Source organism: Buteo buteo, chromosome 29 (genome assembly GCF_964188355.1).
Source record: "Buteo buteo chromosome 29, bButBut1.hap1.1, whole genome shotgun sequence".
In the NCBI taxonomy this organism is placed as follows: Eukaryota; Metazoa; Chordata; class Aves; order Accipitriformes; family Accipitridae; genus Buteo; species Buteo buteo.
In genome coordinates this window covers 3,536,083-3,559,795 of record NC_134199.1, presented here as the reverse complement: position 1 = coordinate 3,559,795, position 23,713 = coordinate 3,536,083, and the positions used below count along the sequence as shown (strand labels likewise).

Here is a 23,713-nt window from a genome sequence, read left to right as displayed (position 1 = left end):
TCTGAGGGACAGATATGTAGCAGCTCATTACGTGGCTTTGTTCAGCAGATAGCAACAGAGCTTTGGGGAAGGGGTTACAAAGGGGTTGGCAGGAACTTGGTGCTGCAAGGTGAAACCAAAGTCATGAAATGCTTTGGAGAAAAATTACTTCCCTGGATTGGGAAGTCAGTGCAAACTAGCCAAGTCTGGCTGGAACTGGAGGGAGAAATGGGACCGGCAAGAGCTGTGTGTGACTCAGGGATGCGTCCCAGTGCTCCCTCTGAGCCACCGAGGTGCTGCTGGAGATGACCCAGCACTGGGCACACTCGGTGGCTGTTGATTAACCCAGGGGGTTTCCCCCTCTGGGAGCTGGGACGTTGTCATCTGTCTTCGAGCAGCCCAGATGAGCTGGGCTTGGGAGCAGGGGAGTGCAGGGTACCCTGCTCCTGTCAAACTGCCATGAGACGAGTAAGCCCCACGCTAGCAGGGCCCTGGGCCACCCCGAGAGAGGTCCTGGTCTGGAAATGGGAAGGTCTGGTCATGCCGTGGGAGCAAGAAGGTGGGTGTGATAACATGAGTGGCTTCAGCACAGAGGAGGTCCTCCCGTGCACACATCTCTGGATGTGCATGGGTCCTCCTTGTTGGCAGAAGGACTCAGGAGAGATCTCAGACCTTACGCACACACTCCTGCTTAACCCCAAACCACTCTTCTTTGCAAAGAGTGAGCCATGGCCTGAAATAAAATTGAGTGGCATAGAGCACTTCTCACTACTCCTCAGAAAAAAAAAAAAGCAAGGTGACACTGTACCTGTTAAATCTAAATGTCAGCAGCTTCTCTGGCGCCAAGGCAGGGGTATCTGTGAGGATAGAAAATGCTAATGTTCTTGGAGGCTGGAGTCGGTCCTATAGCAAGCTGGTGCTATGCCTCGGATAAGAAAACATCAGTACCGTGACACATATTTTGTACATCTCTTGGAAGGAAAATGGATCTGGAATCACCACGAATGTATTCAAAAATATTTAATTGTGTTGCAAAATCTGCAAGGGAATTCTGAATAGTGATTCAAAGAAATTAACTCAAAAGTTGGATAAATAATTGAGTCGGTATTCTTTATTGGCAGCGCTGGATGCACGGGGGATCACTCCACCTATCGTGCATACCGTTAAGTCTAATCATACAACTTAAATACAGATGTTACATGCATATTCATTAGATTTCCGAGAAACATATTACATATTCATTACTTTTCCGAGAAGTCATTAACATATTTATCTCTCTTTTGCGCAGGCGTATTGGGGTCTCTGGTGGTCCTCGGAGATCCTCTGGTGGTCTTTCGTAGTCTTCCTCACCTGTCCGCTGTTTGACCCCTTTGAGTGATTCTGCGCAGTAGGGTTCTAGCCAGCTGCTATCACTCATGTCCTTGCTCATTTTCCTTATCTACATTTTTGCCTGTTTCTCAAGACTTCTAATTAAGGCTAGAGTTAATGGCCTGCAACCCTTATCTATGGTCATCCTCCTTGTACCTAGTCAAGGCTATATTCTTGTCAAGCAACTATGCGGCTAATTGTTAAGGAAATTTACGAGTAAGCAGATTTACAAGCACACGTTTGTTCTCTATATCATTCCCCCCTTTTCTTTATGCTTTTGCAAATTCTTTTGCAATCATATAATTCTATTATTTTCGAGAGACCGGACGAAATATTTCCCGGTTTCCACTTGATGTTTAACTTTATTCCGTTTCCAATTCTCATAATTTTCCGTTGTATTCTGGCAACACCACAGAAAACACCTGAGCATAATACAGACTATTATTCCCAATACTATTAGAATTATTATCCCTACGAAGATTTGTTTTAGCCATTTAAAATTTGGTAGCCAAGATGTTAATTTATCCCACAATTCTTGAAATCCCCACGAGAGGTCATCTTTTGCCACCTCATGTAATACTTTGGTTTGTTTTCAGATTTCCTCTAAATCGGTGGAGATTCTTCCACTTTGATCTACATACATGCAACAACTTGTATTTATAACTGTGCATACTCCACCTTGAGATGTTAGTAGTAGGTCTAGTGTCATTCTATTTTGTAGAACAATTTGAGATAAACTAGATATTTCCAATTGTTGGGCTTTTATTGCATCGATCGTTCTATTTTCAAGATTTTCTATTACTGCCGAAATGTTAACTATAGTTTTTTCTAACTCACTCACTCCTAACCAGGGAAGGAACCATCGGGCAAAAGTATGGAAGGCAGTAGGTCTCCTCACCAAAGGGTTCTCAACATCTCGTTTAACTTTTCGGAAATGTGTTCGCACCCATCCCTTTGGAGGAGAATTGTGTATAGTCATATTCGGAACCACTGCCCCCAGTGTACATGTTCCTTTCCAATTTTTTGGCAAGACCTTCCAGGCAGTATCATTACATAGCCAATACCATCCTTTGCCTTCTGGTACGGGCCATGCGGTAGTATTTACAGAAATTGAAGTTTCAATATTTATGGTTTTGTTACAAACTGTGTGATTCCCTACGTATGTTTCATTAACACAATCGACTTTCCCAAATCCTATAGGTGGATTGCATCTCTGTACACATGTACAGTAGGGTTCCCGGGCCTCAGGACTAATTATTTCCAACTTCTGGATTCTATCAACATCGGTATACCATGAGGTACTTTCCCAAAGAGTGGTCCAGGAGTAATTGCTTGGTATCGGAATACCAATTAGCGAGATCGCCTTTCCACTATGTTCTGGCATGTGAGTACATATCTAACAGTCAGTTTTGTTCAAGATTTGGGAAATATTTTGTGTCAAGGAGAAATGTGAGTTCAAGTTCCATAGAGCTTCATTTGAACCGAGTAATAACGCCGTTACCATCACGATCTGAAGAATCGCAAACCCGTGGGTCCTGTAGGGATGACCGTCCATGGCCTCTCAGGTGCCCTTTTCACTCTCGAATAGTGGATCCAGGCCGGTTGTTCTTTGATTTTAACGGCGGTGAAGGTCGTCAGCAGCACTTGGTAGGGGCCATCCCATTTCTCCTCCAGGGGTTGTTCTGAAAAGATCTTTACATATACATGATCACCTGGTTTAAAGGGATGAATTGGCTGATCTAATCCTCTAGCCCTAGTTCCTAAAATCTGTTTATTTATATTTTCTAATTGTTTCTGGAGGGATACCATATAGTCATACAAGTATCCTGTACCCAGTTGGGTTAAATCCTCTCCTGTAAACCGAAACTGATATGGTCTTCCATACAATATTTCAAAAGGGCTTAGATTTTCTTTGGTTTTCGGTTTTACTCTTATTCTGAGTAATGCCAGGGGAAGAGATTGGGGCCAGGTTAGATTGGCCTCTTGACCAATCTTTGCTATTTGCTGTTTAATTAAGTGATTCATTTTTTCAACTTGTCCACTTGCCTGTGGTCTATACGGGGTATGTAACTGCCAATCTATCTGTAAAGTTTTACTTACTTGTTGTATTATTTTAGTACAAAAATGAGAACCTCGATCGGAAGATATTGTTGCTGGAATTCCGAAGCGAGGAATGATTTCATTTAACAATACCTTAGTCACTTCTCTGGCTTTGTTTGTTCGGCAGGGGTAAGCTTCTGGCCAGCCCGAAAAAGTGTCAGTCATGACTAGCAAGTATCGGTACCCCCCTTTTCTTGGGAGTTCCGAAAAATCAATTTGCCATTGTTGTCCCGGATAATTTCCTTTACCAATTATTCCCAGTTTTACTTTATTCGCTACATTTGGGTTATTACGTAAACAAATTTCACACTGTTGAGATATTTGTTTCACCATTGTATACAAATTACGCCCTATTAGTCTTTGATTTAGGCTCTTATATAAAGTATCTGCTCCCCAATGCGTTTTATTATGTTCAGTTAAAACTGTTGTCCATACTAGATTGGATGGTATTACTATACGATTATCTGCTAAACGGACCCACCCATCTGATTCTACTTTACCATCCAGATCTTCAATTAATTTTAAGTCTTCTTTCGAATAATTTGGTTTTTGATTTATACTTACAGTTTGGATTTTACCGTCTGGTATTAAGGATAACGCTTCTGTTCTTACTTCCTCAGCCACTCGCCTGGCTTCATAATCTGCCAATCGATTTCCAATTTCTGGATCTGTGTTTCCTTTTTGGTGCCCTCGACAATGCATGATAGCTACCTTTTCTGGTTGCTTCACAGCTTCTAAGAGCTTCAAAATTTCTTCTGCATGTTTTATTTGCTTTCTTTGAGCAGTTAGCAGTCCTCGTTCTTTCCAAATGGCACCGTGAGCGTGAACTACTCCAAATGCATATTTAGAATCTGTCCAAATGTTTATCCTTTTCCCTTTTGTCAATTCCAGCGCTCGGGTAAGGGCAATTATCTCCGCCTTTTGGGCTGAGGTCCCGGAAGGTAAAGGCTCAGATTCGATTACCTGTTGGGTGGTTGTGATTGCGTATCCTGCTTTACGTTGTCCCTGCTTGATAAAACTACTCCCGTCGGTATACCAGGAGTCTTCGGCATCCTCCAGAGGTTCTTTTTTAAGATCTGGTCGACTGGAATATATTGCTTCTACTGTTTCTATACAGTCATGTGTCACTGGTTCATTCAAAGTTCCACTAAGGAAAGAGGCTGGATTGACAATGTTAGTAACTACAATTTCTACATCATCCTGTTCCACTAACACTGCCTGGTATTTTAAGAATCTCTGGGGCGAGAGCCAATGGTTTCCTTTTTGTTCTAAAACCGCTGAAACTGTATGAGAGACTAACACTGTTATTTTCTGTCCCATGGTAAACTTTCGGGCCTCTTGAATATTGATAACAACTGCTGCGACGGCTCGAAGGCAACCAGGCCATCCCTTGCTTACTTCGTCCAATTGTTTGGAAAAATAAGCAACTGCCCGTTTATAGGGACCAAGTCTTTGTGCTAATACTCCCATAGCTATCCCTTGTCTCTCATGAGAGAACAGCCAGAATGGTTTTGAAACATCAGGCAGCCCCAGAGCAGGAGCTCTCATCAGTTCTCGTTTGAGTTGTTTAAACGCGTTTCGTGCTTCTCCAGTCCAAATCACTTTTAACTGGTCTTTCTTTATCAACTCATATAATGGCTTTACTAGTAGTCCATAATTATATATCCAAAGGCGGCACCAACCTGTCATTCCCAAAAAGGTCCGCAGCTCTTTTACCGTTTGGGGCTCCGGGGTTCGGCAAATGGCTTCTTTTCGCTCGGTCCCGAGCTCTCGTTGTCCTCCCGAGATTTCAAGTCTCAAGTAGGTCACACGCTGTCGGACCAGTTGAGCTTTCTGTTGAGAGACTCGATATCCATTTAAACCCAAGAAATTAAGAAGATTTACAGTTCATTGAATACAACTTTCTCTAGTTTCAGTAGCTACTAAGAGATCATCTACATACTGTAACAGAATTCCTTCGTTGTCTGGAGGCATCCAAGTCTCAAGCTCTTTCGCCAGCTGATTTCCAAAAATGGTGGGGCTATTTTTAAAACCTTGTGGTAACACTGTCCATGTTAACTGAGTTCTTCTCCCGGACTCGGGATTTTCCCATTCAAAAGCGAACAAATTCTGGCTTTCTGTGGCTAAGGCCAGGCAAAAGAAGGCATCCTTTAAATCCAGTACGGTAAACCAAACTTGGCTATCTTTTAGTTTTGTTAGCAATGTATATGGATTCGCGACTACTGGATGTATATCCTCTGTAATCTTATTTATGGCTCTCAAATCTTGGACTAACCTATAACTCTTTCCATCTGCCTTTTTGACTGGTAGTATAGGGGTATTGTATTCTGATTCGCATTCAATTAATATTCCATACTGCAAGAACCTGTCAATTATTTCCTTTATCCCTTTTCTATCATCTAATTTCAGAGGATATTGTTTAATTTTGACAGGTTCTGTTCCGGGTTTTAATTTAACTACTATGGGGGCTGCATTTTTAGCTTTTCCTGGAACCTCGGAAGCCCAGACTCCAGGATATACTTGATCAACAATTTCTGGAGGTACTTCAAATTTTGATTCAGTTTGTATTAATGCTAAACTTAAAATTTTTATTAGTTGGTCTTCCTTGACTTTCAATTCCATTTTTCCTTTTTCAAAAACAATCTCTGCTTCTAATTGTTCTAACAGATCACGACCTAACAAGGATTTAGGGGATTCTGGTAAATACAGAAATTTATGTATTCCTATTTGCTTACCCAATTTATATTTAAGCGGTTTTAGGAAATAAGCCTTTTTCTGCTGGCCGGTAGCTCCCACTACTGTCACAAACTCTTCATCCTCTGGTATTAGCCTTTGATTTAACACTGAGTAAGATGCTCCCGTATCTACAAGAAAATCCACCTCTTGTTCTACTTTCCCTAGCTTAACTTTAACCAGTGGATCCGCTAGGGTGGATTCCCCCGGTCCCCCTCATTGACCAGAGGTAACATTAGCTACAACAGCTTGTGCTCCATTCAGCTTGGGACATTGTCCTTTCCAGTGACCTGTTTCTTTACAATAAGCACATTGGTCTGATCTTAGGGGCTGGCGTAAGCCTCCCCTCCTCCCAGTTCCCCGACCCCTCCCACGAAGGGAGTTGTTCTGTCTTCCCAACGCAGCTATTGTAGCTGCGGCAATAGCTGTTCCCATTTTTCGTCTCTCTTCCCCTTCTCTATTCCGATACGTCCTCCAGGCCTCCTCTATCAACTTTTCTAAATCCCTTATCTCTGGCTCCTTTAATTTCTGGAGTTTCCTCCTTATATCCTCCGAAGATTGTCCCAAAAACAGAGAAACCAACTGTTGTTTCTCCACCTCAGAAACAGGATCTAAAGTAGTATACTTTCGCATTGCCACTCTCAGTCGGTCAAGAAACTCCGTGGGAGTTTCAGTCTGACCTTGTTTCACAGCATATAGACTCGACCAGTTAACCGCTTTTGGTACTGCATTTTCGATGCCAATTTTTATCCATTCTTGATATCTTTTCAACAATCGGTAATCATGGTTATCGTTAGGGTCCCAGTTAGGGTCTGTTCTTGGCACATGGGTATCTACTGTTCCGGGTAAAACCCCCGCGGTAATTTGGATTTGTACTTGAGTTCGTGCTTTCCCTATTATTAATTGTTTTTCAGTTTCAGTTAAGGCATCCAACATTAAATCAATGTCCTTCCAATCTGGGTCCTGATTTTTAACAATCAGCTCGAATCTCTTGGCAACTCCTTCAGGATCATCTCGATATTCTTTTACTATTTCTCTCCACGAGTCCAAATCATTCATTGTAAATGGTATCTTAATTCTAGTAGGGCCAGTAACCCCCACCGCTTGTCTCAGAGGAGCCTGAATAATAGGGCCCACCTTACTTCGAGTACGGGCCGTTATAGGTGTGAAACCTAAATCTTTTGTTTTTACATTTTCCTCAGGTTCCTCCGCACCTGGGTTCTCAATAGAATTTCCCTCTGAGGATGGTGGAGGTAAAGAGAGATCAAGGTCCTCCTCCATCCTCTCTTCATTTTTCTTTAATTTTATACATCTTTGTCCTATGCTGCATGCTGAGCAGCATCTCTTCATTTTTCCCGTACTCTTTCTTTGCTCCTTTTCTATTGCTAGCACAAGAGGGTCTCGTGGAGCTAAATTGATATCACACTTTTTCTGCCACTCTGGATGATTTCTCAGAGTGAAAAACATATCTGCATATATTACTTCATCCCACTTTCCTTCCCGTCTCAGAAACAGCATCAATTGCAGCAAAGTATTGTAGTTTAAGGTCCCATTAAAGGGCCATTTTTCATCATCATCTAATTTATATAAAGGCCACCATTGATTACAGTATTTTGTCAAAGTTTTTCTATCCACATTTCCACCTGGAGGCCCCCCTATTTCCTTCCAATGTGCCAAGATACAGCCTAAGGGGCTCTTTTTCAATATTCCACCACTCTGTTTACCTCCCATATTACTTGCTCTGATTTTTATCTTCCCAACCGCAAATTATTCCCACTGTATACGTGACTCTCTCCCTCTTGTCCCAGGAAGTCCAAACCCGACACTTAGGGCATTCTATATCCTCTCCACAATCTATTTGCAACTTTCGTTTACACCACACACACTCTAGGATATATACAGGTCTGCACTCGTTTCCCGGATGCAGAGGACACCATTCATATCCCCACATTTATATAATACACCAAACAGGGAACTTCTTCCAACAACAACAACACAGGACAAGTAAGACAATCAAACTCAAACTTATAACTACAATAATAATGTATGAGTTCACGTCCCAAATCATCAGTAAGTCAGTCACACCTCATTCGTTTCCAGAGTTACGAAACTGCGGATCGGAATTTCACACACACTCTCTGCAGCTGCTTCTCATTCGCTCATTCATTCAATTCACCGTTTTCAACACTGTGTTAATTCAGAACTCACAAACAGTATCCGTAATCCGATTCCAATGGTCGTTTACCGCGTTCAGCTAGCCAAAAGGTCCGAAACAAATTCAAATCAAAAATCAAAGTACATGTATGGGCACCAAACCAAAAGCACGTAAAGTGCACAACAGCATACAAGTATACTGAAACAAAAGTGTCCAAACACGTATCAAACCAAAATCAAATGTATACCAAGAGCATCAACTACCTGGCATACGCCATCCTGCATAAGTAAATCTTATGACTTATGGACAGCCCAAATGACCGGTCCCAACCAAAAAATTTTAAAGAATACCTTTATTCCTTCAGATGGTGTTCTTGTCTGCTCCCGCAGTGATCCGAGTGAGGCGAGGAGTCCCTCCGGGAAAATCCCGGGGGTACCCTAGGGAGTCCTGTTCTCAGCGGGTCCTGCAGCCGAGCAGAGAATGTCCCATCTGGGTCGCCAGATTGATTCAAAGAAATTAACTCAAAAGTTGGATAAACAATTGAGTCGGTATTCTTTATTGGCAGCGCTGGATGCACGGGGGATCACTCCACCTATCGTGCATACCGTTAAGTCTAATCATACAACTTAAATACAGATGTTACATGCATATTCATTAGATTTCCGAGAAACATATTACATATTCATTACTTTTCCGAGAAGTCATTAACATATTTATCTCTCTTTTGCGCAGGCGTATTGGGGTCTCTGGTGGTCCTCGGAGATCCTCTGGTGGTCTTTCGTAGTCTTCCTCACCTGTCCGCTGTTTGACCCCTTTGAGTGATTCTGCGCAGTAGGGTTCTAGCCAGCTGCTATCACTCATGTCCTTGCTCATTTTCCTTATCTACATTTTTGCCTGTTTCTCAAGACTCCTAATTAAGGCTAGAGTTAATGGCCTGCAACCCTTATCTATGGTCATCCTCCTTGTACCTAGTCAAGGCTATATTCTTGTCAAGCAACTATGCGGCTAATTGTTAAGGAAATTTACGAGTAAGCAGATTTACAAGCACACGTTTGTTCTCTATATCAATAGGCTCTTGGGCTCTGATTAGTTCTGAAACTGAAATGTGGCTACATCTCCACAAAAGTGCTGATCCTCTATGACTCTAATTTCTTCCTCCCTTGGAGCTTACTGTGTTATTTAATGGAAGTCACACATCTAATCAGTTTGATTCAGCGACGATGTAGCTGTATTATTTGACTTTCTCTCAAAAAATTCTATAGAATGAGGGAGTAATGAAAAAATGGGGTGCATAAAAGAATGAAATATTTTTAGTATAGTTTTGGGAAGGGAAACTACAAAATCCTGACTTGTGCTGTGAGACATAGTAGGTAATCATCCTGTATTCATCTTCTCTGTGCGAGAGCTGGGAGGTGCCATTGAAATGGGCAGGCAGCAGACTGTGACAGCAGGAGACACTTTTTTGTGTAGGTAACTGAAGAGCAGAACTTGCCACTGCCGTCTGTGGCAGAGCTCTGCGAGCTGGTGGGCTATAAAGGAGTTAGGGTGGTCCATGGAGAAACTCCAGGCTGCCTAATCTCTAAAACCCTGAGTGTTGGCAGTGGGAGGGACGGACAGGGCGGTCATTCTGCCTTCACTTGCTTCCTAACTTGTCCTTAAGCATCTGCTATGGGCTGCCATTAGAGATGAGCTATGGAGCTGTGACTGTCTTTAATGTAAGGAACTGTGGAGCTTCTTCCCGATCTCCTCCGGGACTTCTGCTTGCTGTTAAGCTTCTTGAGCTGGAGGTTTGTTTGTTTGTTTAAATGAACAACTACTCTTGTGGTACAGTTAAGTTTGGTGTTATGTTAAAACACTAGTATTGGAGTACATCTTGGGTTTACTTGCTCTAGATTATTGCAGGTTATGTTATTAACATTATTAACTAGATATCAAATGGATGAGGTAATGCAGTATTTATCCTCTCAGGGAAAAAATTAAGTAGGTGCAGAGGACTCCAGGCAACAGTTGCTGATATCCGTGGGTGCTTTCCCGTGGATGTTATCAAGCATTAGCTTGGACTGTTTGTGGACTTCAGTGAAAGTCTCATGGAAAAGCTCTCTGGCTCCCCAGAGATTTGGCTTGCGGCACCCTCCTTTTCTCATCTAAGTCTCTCTGGAGCAGATTGCTAAAGTGCAGAGGAACTCAGGTTTGTTTTTCATGTTTCTTTTAAATCGCATCTTTGCATCCTTGAGAACACCTGGCCTATTGTAGTCTCTTTTCTCTCATGAGGCCAGGTCACCAGCTGGTAACGTCTGAATAGAAAGCACCTCCTGAGTGGGAGGGAGTGTTTCCCAGGGCCAGTAGCAGCCTGCAAGGCAGCCTGGCTGCAGATTGCTCTGTGCTTGCTCTGTGTTCAGAAAACTGTCTTTTGGGGGTTGTGTTCAGCTGCCCCGGTGGTCCAGAGTGCTCTGTGCATGCCTGAGCCTTCCCTGGTGCCCCTAAATGTGTAAGGGCTGGGGTTCAGTTTTGAAGTGTAGGGTAATGGCCTCTCCTCGCTGGCAGCTCACAGGCTTCTTTGCAGCCCCTCTTGGCTTTTGTCAGATGTCACCACCAGCACGGTGAGCTCTGCAGATGTGTGATGCTTCCTGCAGCTGTGTGCTGCAGCTTGGGAGCCCACGACAGAGAGCAAAGAGCTACCCCAGTTCTTTCTTTTAATTTTGGCTGGTTTTTCTTTAAATGTTCAGGTTAACCAGGTCCTGGCAACGCTGTTTCTGCAGCCCCAGTGTGGAGAGCCAACAAGCGCTTGGTCAGCCCATCTGGAAGCGAATAGCACTGGAGAGAATCCTAGAGGCGGCAGCAGGTCCTGACAAACGCTCCTCCCGCACATAACCCTTTGTGGGTGTTGCAGATAAACCATCCTTGTCTTAAGCAGGGGGATTTTGTGTCCGTTTTTTCTGATATCCATACAGAGGAGCTGCGCAAAGCAGTAAATTGAATCTCTGGTTGAGGACAGCTGAGCCTGGGCTGCGTCGTGGAGATTATCTGATTGTGCTTTGTATTTAATGCCCTGAGAAATCTTGCTTTGGACACAGCACCTGGCTTCCAGTGAGGATCCTGCTCTTAGCTGATTTGCCTGCTGGGTGACAGTGGCGCACAGAAGGTCAAATGACAAGTCTGAGGTCCCAAGGTAAATGACTGCAATGGGGATGCTCCTCCAGAGATTTGCATACTGTAGAGTGGAGTGGGGAGCTTTGGCCGTCTGACGTAGCGGGATTGAATGGTGAATAACCTTCTCCTCCAGCAGTCTTTAATTTTAAAGGACTGCTTCTGTCCTGCTTTGCCAGCAGAGCTCTCCATTCCCGCACTGAAGAAGGAGCCTGACCCTCCTGGAAGTAGCGGTTTTCTGCAGCTGAAATCTGACTGCAGAAGTGTGGGAGAAATCTGCTGTTCTGCGAGCAGCCCGGCTGTTTCTGCATGGTGGGTTTGCGCTCCCTGGCAGCAGCGCTGGAGGCACAAGGGCTTGCGCTTTGGGAAATGCAGCTGAGTCGCTCAGAAAAAGAACAGACCTTTCCGTTAGTCCTTAACTTGGGTTTCCATCTGCGCCTTGCGCGAGTGTGTTGTAGGCATGCGCCCTCTTGCTGTCTTGCCCAGGACCAGGATGATGAGCTGAGGAGGTGCTGCTGGGGTTAACAGCGGGGTAAAGGAGGGAGTACAGGCCACCTGGTCAAGGATTGCCAGGGCATCCTCTTTCTAAAGGAGGCTGCAGCACTGTCATCTGTTTATTCCTTCCCTCCTGGCTCTGGGGAGATGGTGTGCAGGCTGGAGGCAGCAAATGCGCATGGGAAGAGGCAAGGCTGAGAGGGAAGTTTGGCTCGCTCACAGGGAAAACATCTCTTCTTTTTGTTCCGCGTAAAAAACAGGCAGAAGTAACCACTGATACTGCTTTTTCAGCAGGGATTTTTCCCATCTTTCCTTTCAAGGTAAGAGCTGTCTGCTGTGGATTGCGCGTGGTGCTTTCAGGAGCAGTGGGAGTTGAGCCACATCCCTGCAAGCTGTGTGCGAGCGTGCGAGCGGGCATGCGTGTGGAGGGGGCAGCGTCCCTGACTTGCTCTGTGGCACAGGTATAACGCAGAGAACATGCTGCAGAGCCGGTCCAGGCTGGCTTTGGAGATGCTGCTCAGAAATGCCGTTGTGGAGGAAGGCAATTGTGATTGCCACGGTCAGGGTATGGCTCTTTCCACCTCTCATCCGACACTGCTTGGTTCAGTCTCTTCTTGGTACCCCTAAAGGCCTTTTAAAGGGTAACAGGCTTTTGGTCAAATAACATTTTGTCAGCATCTGATCTGGCTTTTGTGCTCATACCTCGCATATTTGTCTGCCTTCCTAGCCGCAGTATTTCCCTGTTTCTAGAGCAGGTAGAAGCCTGGGGCACACAGGTAGCTTTCTTGGGGCCAGGAAAGCTGGGGTGGTGTTGGCCACAATGCTGTTCCTTTTTTAAAAGGAAAGAGGCTGGCCTCAGTGAGGGAGCCCAACTTCTTTGGAGCTCTTGACTTTGCTTTTAAAGATGTATTTACAAAAGCCTGGAAGCTGAAATTTGCGTCTGTTTGATGTGCGATGAAGCAAAGTGGCCATATCCTTTTCTCTTACTTACTCATTTAATTTTAGTGTGTGTTTTCCTTTTCTAAATATCGGAAGTTATTTTTTGTGGAGGAAGAGCTCCAAAAATGTGCAGTAGCAGCTTTTGAAGTGTCAACATCACTGAACGTGGCTGAGTATGAACAAATGCTGCTTCCTGTCTCAGTGGCTGGAGCCACTGCTTGCATAGGTAAAACAAAGCTGTGGGTCTCCAGTTATCAAATGCGGGAGGAGCAAGGACAACGCAGACCATGTTTCTGCTCGTGGGAGTGGATCTCAGCTGTGCTGTGAGGCTGACTCAGAGCTGCACGGGGCCAGGGCTGCACCATCAGGGTTTGCACGTGAGTTAGACTTGTCAGCGATCTGGTCCGTCCTTCTCAGATTTGTCTCACCCTTGGTGATTTAATCTGGGAGGAAGCAGCCTGAAGTGCACACGGCTGCTGTCTGGGAAAAATGGCGTTAACAGACCAAATCTTTGGGTCTCCAAGCAGTGCAGAAACTATCTGTGACTGTCCTCCTTGTGAAATTATCTATTTTAGGGTGTGTTAGCATATGTTCAGCTAGGACCTGTTCTGGTGGTGCAGTGTTCCCTGGTCCTGCTGCATGCCATGGTTCAGTTGCTTTTGACAAGTGGTGCCCCCCATACCTGTTTGGAGAGCAGGTCGGGTGGGCAGACCTTTCCTCTTGCCATGTTTGAATCCCAAACTCTTTCTGCAGTGATCCTGTGTGATGTAGCAGAGGGAAATACAGCCAGTGGGCAGCAGTGGACCCTAACACGTCAGCTCCTCTCATCGCTGCTGTAAGCAGCTGGGAGAGCTTTGTGGTCACCAGTTTTGGATCTGTCAGTAATGGGAACTGCGGGCTTTGGGATATCAATCCCTAATTAACTAGAGCTGGGGTTGCTGAGCACGGGAAGGACGCAGATTAGAAAGCCTTGTGTTCCTGCACGCAGGGCTGCGTGCTGCCCCACTGGCTCTTTGGCTGTGCTCACTGATGTAGGGAAACCTTTCGGGGCTGGGAGTTATGCCCTGATCTGTGGGGGATCTAGAGACCTGTTGCCACGTGTTTGTTCCCCTCCTCACCCAGAAGCTGCCTGGAATGAGACCCTGGATTGACGAGGAAGCACAAAGCCAGCCGTAGGGAAGGATGCACGGATCAAAGCCATAGCCAGGGCTTGCCAAGCCCTTTCTGCCTTTGGGGCTGTGATGGAGTCATGCTGTCCTCGTTGTGTCTGTCACGCTGCTGTGCCCGAGCAGGGCTAATAGAAGCGGTGGGAATCTGGATCTTTTCTCTTTTGTTTTCTTTAGCAAATCTCCAGCCTAGCCTGCACGTAGGCTCCCATGCAGCTGTGGTTTAGTCCCTTGTGTCCACACTGAATCCAAGCTACCCATAAAGACCACAAGCCTTGAGACGGTAGGGGAGGACGAGGGCTGGCCAGCTGTGCCTGTGCAGTCCTGCGGCAGTGCCACAGGGCAGGTGAAGCTTGCTGGAGCAGCGAGACCAGCCACAGCTTGCTGTCCCTTCCATATTGCAGCAGCATGCCCGGAGAGCGTGCCAGCATGGGCGATGGTTGCCGTTGCCACAGCCGAGCACGGCTTCAGGTCGCCAGTCTAGACTTGAGGGAGATAACGGGCTTGCACTGAAAACACAGTGCAGAAATACCCCACCAGAGCTTGGTGTGTTCAGCCTAGCAAAATGAAGTCTGAGTCAGGGTATGCTGGCTGTTTGCAGCAAGCAGGGAGTGGAGGAAAGCTGTTCAGGCTCAAGACTGGCTACAAATAAAGTAGAAACTGTAAGGCTGTCGGAGCAGTGGGGCCTGGAACAGGCTTCCCAAGGGAATAGCAGGAGCAGGATGGCCAACACACCACTGGCATGTGAAGGGATGTTTTGGGGTATTGTTCCCAGAGAGGGAAAGAGGGATGGGCTGATCTAGCGGGTCCCCTCTGTCCTTTGATCCTTGTTCTACTTCGTTTGTCACACTGCCAGCCCATGGGGACCCTTTGCTTATCTCCCGTGTTTAACAGGAACAGTGTTTGCAATGAGGACATGGTGGGTTCATCTTCTGTAGCTAGTTTAAAGTAGAGGAGCCAGTAAAAGCTGTTCTTCCAGTTGAGAACAACTAATCTGCATTTTTAGCTGGAAGTAGTGTCTCCTCTGTTCATCCTTTTACTGGTAACCAATTCCTTTTGAGTCTTAGGATCTTGCGATGGGTCCTTGCTCCCAAAGGACCTGCACTAGACATTGGTGACTCCATCTTGAACTTAAGCCCGGTAAACTTGGCCGAAATTATTTGTAAAGCTTTTATTTTTCCCCCAGGTGTTCAGCTGGTTATTCCAGTAAGCTCTAGCGTGGATGCAATTTCTGCAGTCTTTGGGAACGTTTCTTCCCATGTGAGAACAGCTAGTTTTGTGTAAGCTGTTCTCATGACACAGAAATGCACTGGTGGTTCAGCTTTAATAAACCAGCATGGTTAACGTGGGACAGCTTTGTAGTGTGCTGGCAGAATGGCTTGTCATGCTGGCATGGATGGCTGGAGATTCTGGGGCAAAGTGCAGCCTGCCAGGGGCATCCTCCCCGAGAAGGGCGCACCAGGCTCTGCTGTGAGCTCACACCGCACTCCAAGTCTGTCTCTCTGTGGCGGTGCCGTGGGCAGGAGAAGTCTTGTTTCTCTTTTGCAAGACAGAGGGAACAAGGTAAGTCAGCTTTACTGAAAGCTAGTGGGTAAAACCAGAAATGACCAGCATCAAGAGTCCTTGCTATGTGTTTCTGGGGATCATGTTTTGATGCAAAATACTGCTGTGGTTTTGTTTAGTGGCTGGGTCTTCCCAGCTCACCTCCCTGTGCGCAGATACCATCAACCTGCTTCGGCCCAGAAGGGCTCTCCTGGCAGGGCACGCTCCAGGCTCCGCTCTCTCCTGTGGTGGGTGGGTGCTGCTCAAGGAAACTCTGCCTCTTTGCAGGGACGCTGCGAGGTAGCTCCTGAGAGCATGTGCTGCCATGAGCATACGAGGGGGAGGATCTGGGTTGCTGTGCTTTGGCTGCATTGCTTTTGAGAGGGAATACGGCAGGGTCGTCCATGCCAGGGTGGTGAGTGATGTTCTGGGGTAGCTCCCATCCAGCGCTGACCCAGCATGAAGGGGAAGCCACATGCCCTCCACCTCCCCATGGAGCTCTCCGGCGGAAATGGGCTGGGGCGGGTTTGGTGCTTCTCACATTAAGATAAAAGAAAGTACAGGAGAAACAGCTTCTAAGAGGCTTAAAAGCAACAGGCTTTCTTTTCCTCCTGGGAAGGGCATGCAGCCAACATCTCGCTCTTTACAGATCTCTCTTAATAAGCAGAATATTGCATTAAGAGTGACTGAGTCTGCCAAGTAAGAGCAGAACAGCTCTGCAGCCCCTGCAGCTTCCTTCATTCCGGTACACACATGGCTTTGAGATCCACTGGCCATCACCCTCGTGGCTGCCTTTTCCTGCTGGTGAAGGTGGCAGGATTAATTGCTGGCTCAGTCTGGGGCTGTTGCTTCATCTGATGGGTGTTTCTAGAGCGGCTGGTGGAGCACGTGGGTGGGATTGCCTCTTGGTCTCCTTGTCTCCTGAGTTTTCTCGCCAGCTGCTTTGATGACGGGGAGAGTAAGGCTGGGGAGTGTTGAAAGATGTTGCATTATGGGAAGGCAGCATCTGAGCGGTAATGGGAGGAGATCTGTTACACTAGAAAAGTCGTGGGCTCAACTGGCCTGCGAGGGCAAGGAAAGCTCCCCAGCAGGCTGGTGTCCCCACGTAAGGATGTGGGGATGCTCCGGTTGGGCTGGGCTCATCCAGGAGCCCTGCAGGCATGGGGACAGGAAGGTCTGAGGCTCCTGGGTGCTCAGGGTGGGTTGGTTGGCTACTTCCAGAAGAATAAGAAGTCCTCCTTTTCTTTACATCCCCAGTGAAGCTAAAAAGAGCGCGGCCCAATTTGTAGCTTTGTAGGTCACTGAAGGAGAAGGAGGGCTCTGCAGTGTGCTGCACTTCGGGTGCTTTCCTCCACCTGGAAGCGCTCTGTGCCATGGCAGCTCTGCTGTACCCACTGCCTGGGCCGGCTCTCCTTCCCCTGGCTCGTAAGGAAGAAATCGGAGAGAAAAGCAGGAGGAAGATGACCCCCAGCTGCCCTGGTATTACACTTTGAAGCTGTGTGTCTGCAACACACCACTTCAGACCTCTGGGGAGAAATATTAGTCAGTAAATACGGACATCCTGGGGAGACCCTATGCCTGTCGGGGCTTTACTCAGCTCCTGGGGGGGTCTGCACGCTCCTCTGCGATCAGCAACAGGTAATGGTGCTCCTCCACAATCAGCAATGGGTAATGGTGCTCCTCCGCAGAATTGTGACCTGATTAGATTTCCTGCCACCTTGCAGGAGGCTGCTTGGAGGCAGGGAGCGTGAGCTAGAAAAACAGGAGTGGATTAAAGTGAAGCCAAGCAGGCCAGGGAGGGACGGGTCTTCCTTCCTGTGCTTGCGGAGGCCTCGGCTTCGCTTGACCCAGCAGCTGCAGATGGAGGTGGCTGTGCCCCACAGGCACCTCTCTGGGCACACCTGCAATGCAGGCAGCGCTGGGGCAGCGCTCGCTGCCTGGCCGGTTGCCCGTGGAGGCTTGTGCCGCGCCGTGGAGGTTGGCGTGTCCTGGGCGGCTTGCCCAGCACGTGGCATTGGTGCTGGGGCCGGAGGGACCCTTGCCGCCTCTTCCTCCCTAAGCAGTGACCCCAGTGGGGTGCTGCCCGTCTCAGCCCCACTCCGGCACCCCTCAGCCCCGAGCTCTCTGGGGCCGAGCGGGCGGTTTGTGCCTCGCCAGGGCCTCAGGGCAGCCTTGCCGGTCACGCCTTGGAGTGGAGCATTGTGGCAGCAGTGCCTGCTTTGGCCATCTCTTGGGGTACAGAGCTGCCCTGGTTGTGGCCATGGTATTTTTGCAGGCTGCCGGTAGCCTGGGTGTGTTTTTCCTCCTCAGTCGGGAGCTGCTGGAGCGGGACCTGTGGGACTGGCTGAGACAGCACCGTCCTCGCAGCATGCTGACCTGCCTTCAGGAGAGCAGGAAAGCAAGGGCAGCAGGCCAAGCAGGGTCACATCTGCTCCTGGCCCATCGGGGACGAAGGATGGGGGTTTCGGGTAGCTGCTCTGACTGCAAGGGGAGCTCCTAGCGCTGCTCCCTGGGCACTGACAGCAGTGTCACCGTGTCCCATGCCTGATGGCAGCCTTCCCAAGCGCTGAGTGAACAGCCTTTCATTTGTGTTTCCCAATTTAGTCACGTCCTGCCAGATATAGCTGAGCCAGAGTAAACAGGGAAATCAGGGTTCTTGATGTTGTTGCACTTCCTTGGAGTTCAGAGTGTGTTGGTGGGGCTTTTCCATGTGTCGAAGACACATAGCCTCGTGCCTGCCATCGAGGGGGCACATGTGTGGAGATTCCTACCCAGAGCCGCTCTCCCCATGTCTGCACCAGGGAGAGGAGGGAGTTTGGCAAGGCAGCGCTGTAGCAGTGTCTCCTCTCCATATCTGTAACTCGCTTGCTGTCTCCTTTCACGCAGATTCAGTGGGGTAAGCTGGCTTCGAAACTACGCTGCTCAGAAGAATTGTTTTTCTCAGCTCTGTCAAGGCCTCTGAGCTCCTTGCTGCAAGGAAGAGGACAGGTAAATTTTACTCCATGTAAAATAGTGTCTCCAGCTGTTAAAGATGGTCTTACCTTAACTCACTCACTTGATGAGAATATTTAGAGATGCTCTCTGTGGGTTTGCACCCTCCACTTCAGAGTTTGTGCTTCAGGCTCAGGGGGTCCTGCCACCTCCTCAGGGCGCAGCATTGCCTGTTACTCTGCTGGGTGGAGTTGGGTGGCTGTGGGCAAGGGGGGAAGCTCTTCCCCATCTTTGGTACCGTAACGCTGCAGCCGAGGCGCTTGGCAGAGCAGCTTCTAGCCCAGTACTGCCCCGGCATGCAGGCCACGCAGCCGAGAGTGGCACCGATGAGCTGCTGTTCACCCCGCGTGGGTGTTACAGGGGAAGCCCTGCGGAGCCAGCAGGAAGATGTTACACCTTGGATTCACTGCCTGGGTTGAAGCCTGTCCAGCTTTGGGGCTGCGGCCTTGTTTCTGCCCATGGTGGGGGGAGCTGAGGCCAGTGCAGTGGTGGCAGCAGCCCCGGACCCCTCCGTTACCTGCCACCTCCTTCCCCAAGCACCGTGCAGCTCCGGGCAAGTGCCTGTGTGAAGCCAAAGGCTACTATCTTTTCTAAAGGCTTCTGTCCTTGCAGGGCCACTCTGAGCCATGTCCAACGACCCTCCGCCACCCTACCCGGGAGGCCCCTCGGCACCACTGATAGAAGAGAAGCACGGTCCGCCCCCTGCAACAGGTACTGGGGGGTGGTCCCAGCTGCTCGGGGTGTTGGGGTGACATTGCTGAGCAGGCAGGAGCCAAGCAAGTGTGGTTTCCCTGGGAGCGCCCTGGCCATGGCCTCTCCTCACAGCTCTGCCCCGCGGTGTGCAGCGCGCTGGGGAGGGTGGTGTGACGCTGGGCTCCATCCGTCACCGTATCACCCTCCAGGGAGTCGGGAGGTCCTGGGGCAGTGACAAGAGCAGAAAGCATTCCCCACTCAAAGCCTGGCTCTGCTTGCCGCTGTGGGTAACGTGGGCTGAATTTGGGCTTCTTGTGGCCCGGAGGATGAGTCTTGGGGGTGTGCCCCCACCCCCGCCCCGGTTGTGTCGCCCTTCCCTGCTGGGGCCAACCCCCAGACCACTCAGCCAAGCCACCGTCTCCCCACCAGCTCCGCTGCCTCCTGCCTTGGCTGCTGATTCCGTGTTTCCTTTCAGATGGCGTCGCCCCCGTCGCCCCCGTGGTGGGACAGCCCCAGGGGGTTCCCATCCCCCCTCCTGAATTTCCTCCCCCCCCATATAAGCCACCCTCGCAGCCAGGGTTCGTGCCCCCCCACATGCCTATGGACAGCTCTGGTCCCTACGTGCCACCTGGTGAGTACTGCCAGGGGCTGGGTGAAGCAGGGGGTGGTGATGGGCAAGGATTCCCCCCCCCGGAACCACATGCTCTCCTGCTGCCTGGGGGAGTGGGGTGGGGGGACACAATGGGGGGGGGTGTTGGGGCTGCCGTTTGGGGCTTGCAGCAAGGCTGCTTGGGGGGGTAAGGGGGCACAGTGCCTGCAGAAGGGTTGGCCCCAAGTCCATACCCAAGGTGGTGGTGTGGCAGCAAGGCGGGCCCCCCCCCCACCCGCAGTGAGGATCTGGCCTCTCCTGCCACATAGAAGACGTTCACCTGTGCATGTTTCTCATTCCCAGCAGGTTATTACCCCCCTCCAGGCCCTCAGCCCACCATGGGCTACTACCCTGCCCCGGGACACTACCCCTCTCCCGGTGGCCACACGGCGACGGTGCTTGTGCCGTCAGGGGCTGCCACCACGGTGACGGTGCTGCAGGGAGAGATCTTCCAGGGTGCCCCCGTGCAGACGGTGTGTCCCCACTGCCAGCAAGCCATCACCACCAAGATCACCTATGAGATCGGGCTCATGAGCTTCCTTCTTGGCTTCCTCTGCTGCTTCGTGGGGTAGGTGCTGCAAGCAGAGCTGGTGGCCTTGGCCAAGCTGTTGGGCATGGCGGGGGCCTCGGCAGTGAGGTGTTATTGGGGCAGCACCTGGGTTCCTGGGCTGACAGTGCCTGGAGACCCAGGCTTCTGCCAGGGGAGGGGAAGGCGGCACCTCCGAAGGCCTGGTGTAGAACCTGGCATCGGAGCAGGAGCTGTCCATCCCCTGGCCAGAGCCTACGGCGCTGCAGAGAGCCACGGTCTCTCCTCACAAGGGCTGACAGCAACAGTGGGTGTGGGAGGCGATGGGGCGCTTGTCCCAGACCCCTGCCCCAGTGGTGGAGGTAGGTCAGGCCTCAGTGCCTGTGTGTGTCTCACCAGGCTCGCCCTTCCCTCTGCGAGGTGTGTGACTGCTCACTAACGCAGCTCTTGCCCTTCGAGCAGTGGCAGCAGCACATCCCAAGGGGCGAGGGCTTTGTGCTGCTCTTCGCAGCAGCAGCAGGGGGTCAGGGTTGGCTCCTAGGGGCAAGTACTCACCTTTCTTGCCCATACCCCAGAGTGAACCCCACACATGCCCCCCCCCCCATGCCCACAGGCTGCCTCGGGGGTGCCCAAGCTCACCACACTCCGTCTTCCTGTGCTCCAGGTGTGATCTCTGCTGCTGCCTGATCCCCTGCCTGTTTGATGACTTCAAGGATGTGACACACACGTGTCCCAACTGCAAGGCCTATATCTACACGTACAAGCGCATGTGCTAACAGCACCCCGGGAGCCTGAGCCGCTGGAATGATACCGGCCCCTCTCCCGTTGCCGTCCTAGTCTACGCGTGTGCAACACTCCTTTGCTTAACCCTCCGGTGGTGTGTATGTGTGTATCCCCGGCTCCCTCCCGCTCAGAGCTGCGACCACCTTCCCCAAGCTCCAGTCCTCGCTGTGAATGGTTGGACTGGCGATGCTGGCACGGGTGCGCAGGGGAGGTTGGCCCAGGGCCCAGATGCTGTGGCGGGGTTGGGGGGACCGCCCTGCAGCACACAGGAGTGGAGGGGAAGGGGGGGTATTGCTCTGCACCCCCTTACACTCCAGGATGCTAGCGAGGCCCCTCATGCCTGGAGCAACCTGGGGAAGGGCAGCAGGTGCTGGAGATACCCACTCCTCAGTCCCCTGCGGCACAGGGGGGCACCTGGCTGCAGGGATGTGCTGCTGCGACCGGGAGCTGCTGCAGGCACGGGGGAACCTGCTGCCCAGGAGGGGAAGGGGGGGAACCTGAGCAGCCCACAGTGCACACAGGGGAGGCAGCACAGATGTTGTGGCACTTTTAGGAAGGGACCCGGTGGCAAGGAGACAGAGAGGGTAGTGCCACACGTGCCAGGCTTCAGCGTGGTTCATGGCCCTTTCCAGCCATGTCAGTGTGCAGCCCATAGGCAAAGCCCCTTCCCGAGGAGAGGCAGGCAGAGCTGCCTTCGAGGTGTGGCGGGAGGGGAGGGGGACCGGCAGCAGCACTGCACCCTTGATCAGCACCTCCGTCCTGCCAGAGCAGCTGCCAGCACCTGGTGGCCTCGGCTGCTCCAGCTGCATGCGCCTCCCCCCAGGCCCTGCTGTGGCTCTTTTGGGGAAGAAAAACCCCTGGCAGTTCCTTGCCCACCTGGCAAACCGTTAGCGAAAAATGCATCCAGCATGTCGCTATCTGCCCTGGCACTGTAGATTAGATTAGAAGAGTTTGTTACCAGGCCACAGCTCTGGAGCAGACCCATGCCCACCCACTGCAGAGCCACGTCCTGAGCCCGGCAGGGTCTGTGGGCACGCACCCTGCAGCACCTCTCCTACCACCACCGCAGCTGCACCCTGTCGCCTTCTTTGTTGCATGTGGGTGTAGGGGTTTATTTTTAGCTCACTTGATATGGGGCAGAAGGAATGGGGCAAGCAGGCAGCGACAGGAGCTGCCAGCAGACAGACAAGGGCAAGAGGACCTGGGAGCCATTTTCAGCCCCTCTGTGGCTGCTCCTCCTACTCCCACTGGCCCCAGCCCCTGCAGCCCCCAGAGCGAAGCAGGGGGTCTCTCAGTACACAGGTCTGCGAACAGCCTGGCCTGCACAGGCAGCTGCTGTTTGCTCAGAGGTGGAACTGTGGCACTAATCAGTGTTTTTATGTAAATAAATAACAGACCCTGAACTCTGTGTACATCTTTTCTCCTCCCCCGCTCCAAACCCACAGCAGATCTACCCGCAGGGGAGCCAAGGATGAGGAGGGATGGCATGGGAGGGCAGGGCACAGCACTGCCAAGCACTGGAAGAAGATCAACAGCTTCCCTACCCCAGCCCATAGCAGCAGAGGCACCCTGGGGTTAAGAGGAGCTTTTCCTGCTCTAGCACTCAGACAGCCCCTCTCCTTGTGCCCAAGCACTCAGCTGAAGAGGAGAAAAGCCACCAAGACTGGGCTGGAGGAAGGCAGAGGGATGTCTCTGTTACCAAGCCCAGGGCCTTTCTGAGGCCCAGCACAGTGCCAGGAAGCAGGGAGCAAGGGGCAGCTGTGGGACCCAGAGCCTTTCACCTGCCTCTAGGGAACCACTGCCCCCAGCAGAGCCAGAGCCCGCTCACCAAAGGAAAGCCCCGGGCTGTCACAGCATCTGGCTGTGCCCTTTGAGCAGGGGCAGCGGATCCCCTCCCCACAAGGAGCTGGGGCAAACGTAAGGGGAGGCAGCAGGGACAGAGGGGGGTGTAAGGGCAGGAGTGTCCTAGCGAGTGCATGAGTCAGAGACAAGTACAGTAGCGTGGGAGCCTGTACCCTCTCCGCTTCTCCCTATTAGCCCCCTCCCCAGCCTTCCGCATCCCCCACACACAGTTCACTCATTCTCCCAGTGATGTGCTTTTGGCTTTCCCCAGCTAACAGCATTGCAACTTTTTATTCCCATAAAGGCTTCAGAAAAAAACCCAACCACCCCCAACCCCAGTGTTGCACAATACACATTTGTCACCTTCATAACCCCCCCCCCATAGTCCTGTCCCCACCCCCAGGGAGCTTCCTCCAACACCAGTTAGACTTGGTCCCCAGGACACTGCAACACTCCTCTGAGCCAACAGCTCCACAGCACAGCTACTGCAGCACGACTGAAACATCAGTTTCTCAGGGTAGGAAAGCAAGTGCTCTCCACTGAAAAGACCGATGACACATTCTCAAGGTTCCAGCCCAGGGCAGGAAACTCCCTCCAGTGACTGC

General features: G+C 50.3%; 2 protein-coding genes across 6 annotated transcripts in view; one reads left to right on the top strand and one right to left on the bottom strand.

Moving 5' to 3' along the window:
- Positions 1-21,384, top strand: part of CDIP1 (cell death inducing p53 target 1) — a 31,269-nt gene extending 9,885 nt beyond the window's left edge. For 4 of the 5 annotated variants that reach the window (XM_075018414.1, XM_075018415.1, XM_075018416.1 and 1 more), the window contains 5 exons: positions 18,511-18,612; positions 19,228-19,326; positions 19,784-19,939; positions 20,261-20,525; positions 21,148-21,384. In XM_075018414.1, the coding sequence (XP_074874515.1) occupies positions 19,242-19,326; positions 19,784-19,939; positions 20,261-20,525; positions 21,148-21,259 (618 nt within the window). In that variant the 5' untranslated portion in view covers positions 18,511-18,612; positions 19,228-19,241 and the 3' untranslated portion in view covers positions 21,260-21,384. The remainder of the gene's footprint in view (positions 1-18,510; positions 18,613-19,227; positions 19,327-19,783; positions 19,940-20,260; positions 20,526-21,147) is intronic. The other variant, XM_075018418.1, reaches the window with a different exon arrangement.
- On the bottom strand, positions 1,084-4,217 carry LOC142025727 (endogenous retrovirus group PABLB member 1 Env polyprotein-like). Its single transcript, XM_075018413.1, is given in 1 exon segment — positions 1,084-4,217. A coding segment is annotated over 1 exon segment (1,089 nt). The 5' UTR covers positions 2,732-4,217; the 3' UTR covers positions 1,084-1,642.
- Positions 21,385-23,713: the final 2,329 nt, after the last annotated feature.